Source organism: Eimeria mitis, genomic scaffold (assembly GCF_000499745.2).
Source record: "Eimeria mitis Houghton genomic scaffold, Emh_scaff457, whole genome shotgun sequence".
NCBI classification, from domain to species: domain Eukaryota; phylum Apicomplexa; class Conoidasida; order Eucoccidiorida; family Eimeriidae; genus Eimeria; species Eimeria mitis.
Genome location: NW_013572881.1, coordinates 4159 through 5684, shown reverse-complemented (window position 1 = coordinate 5684; position 1526 = coordinate 4159). Strand labels below are relative to the sequence as shown.

At 60.8% G+C, this 1526-nt stretch overlaps 1 protein-coding gene across 1 annotated transcript in view; it reads right to left on the bottom strand.

Annotated features, from left to right (window-relative positions):
• The window catches only part of EMH_0012990 (uncharacterized protein), a gene marked incomplete at both ends in the record, with an annotated part of 4222 nt that extends 2922 nt beyond the window's left edge, over positions 1–1300 (bottom strand). Inside the window, one exon of the mRNA XM_013499697.1 lies at positions 3–1300. Within this exon, the coding sequence (XP_013355151.1) occupies positions 3–1300 (1298 nt within the window). The remainder of the gene's footprint in view (positions 1–2) is intronic.
• Positions 1301–1526: the final 226 nt, after the last annotated feature.

Below are 1526 nucleotides of genomic sequence, written 5' to 3'. Positions count from 1 at the left end.
GCTTTATAGGGAGAAATCCAGGCACAACAAACCCCACCACCTGCTGCTGCTGCTGCTGCTGCTGCTGCTGTTGCTGCTGCTGCTGCTGCTGCTGCATCTGTATTCTTCTTACTTGCTGCTGCTTTGCTCTGTGTCTCTGCTTCATCTTCACTATATCTACAAACACTTTCTCCGCTTTCCTTCGCCGCCACCACCGCTGAATTTTTGCTGCAGCAGCAGCATACAAGCTAACCTCGTGGGGCCCCCCAGGGGGCCCCTGCTCAATTACTTCCCTGGGGGCCCCCTTGGGGGCCCCCCCGGGGGGCCCCTTGGGGGGCCCCTTGGGGGGCCCCTTGGGGGGCCCCTTGGGGGGCCCCTTGGGGGCCCCCATGGGGGGCCCTTTGTGTGGGGGCCCCTTCGGGGGCCCCTGCTGAGAGGGTCCTTTGGGGGGACTCTTAGGAGAGGGGCCCTTGGGGGGCCCCTGAGGGGGCCCCCAAGGGGCTGCTGCTGCTGCTGCTGCTGCTGCTGCTGCTGGTCGGGGGGAGTTTGCTGCGCTTCGCGTGGATGCGTCTCTGCGTCTTTCTTTGATTCTTTGAATCCTTGATGCTTCTGCTTTCTGCTGCAGCAGCAGCAGCCATTCCTGCTGCTGCTGCTGCTGCATGCATGCTGGGAGGCTGCGCGGTGTCTTCTCAGGTGTATGTGCACCTGATGGGGGCCCCTCTAAAGAAGCAGCAGATACACCCGGAGCAGCAGCAGCAGCAGCAGCAGCAGAAGCAGCAGCAGCAGCAGCAGCAGGAACTCTTGGAGAGGTGATATGCTCAAGCGAAGCAGCACGCTTCTGCTGCTCCTGCTGCTCCTGCTGTTGCTGCTGCAGTTCCCGCTGGTGCTCCTGCTGCAGCTCATGCTGCTGCTGCTGCTGCTCCTGCTTCTCATTGTCTTTCACTGCCGCTCTTTGTTTGCTGCATGCATCATCTGCTGCTGCTGCTGCTCCTGCTGCTGCTGCTGCTTCTGCTGCAGCAGCTGCTGCTGCTGAGGGGGAGGAGGAGGACTCAGTCAATACGGCAGCATCTGCTGTCTTTGTTTTGCTTCGCGGGGGCCCCTGGGGCCCCCGGGGGCCCTTAGAAGGGTACTGGGGAGGCCCCCTTCCCTTGGGGGAAGCTGCGCGGGTCTGCTGCCTTCTCCTTCCCTTGCTGCTGTCGCTGCTGCTGCTGCTGTCGCTGCTGCTGCTGCTGCTGCTCCTACTTATGCTGCTGCTGCTTTCTTTGTATTGGGGTTGAGGAGGGGAAATAGAGCTGCTGAGGATTTTGTTCGTTGCCTTCATGCTGCTGCTGCTGCTGCTGCTGTTGCTGCTGCTGTTGCTGCTGCTGGTTGGTCTGCTGCGGCTGTGTGCATGCGTCCGCCTTTTACTGTATTCACGGCTACGTCCCCTGCTGCTGCTGCTGCTGCTGCTGCTACTACTAATGTTACTGCTGCTGCTGCTGCTCCTGCTTCTGCCGCTGCTGCTGCTGCTGCTGCGTATATGTTTATGTTTATGCTTATAGGGGGCC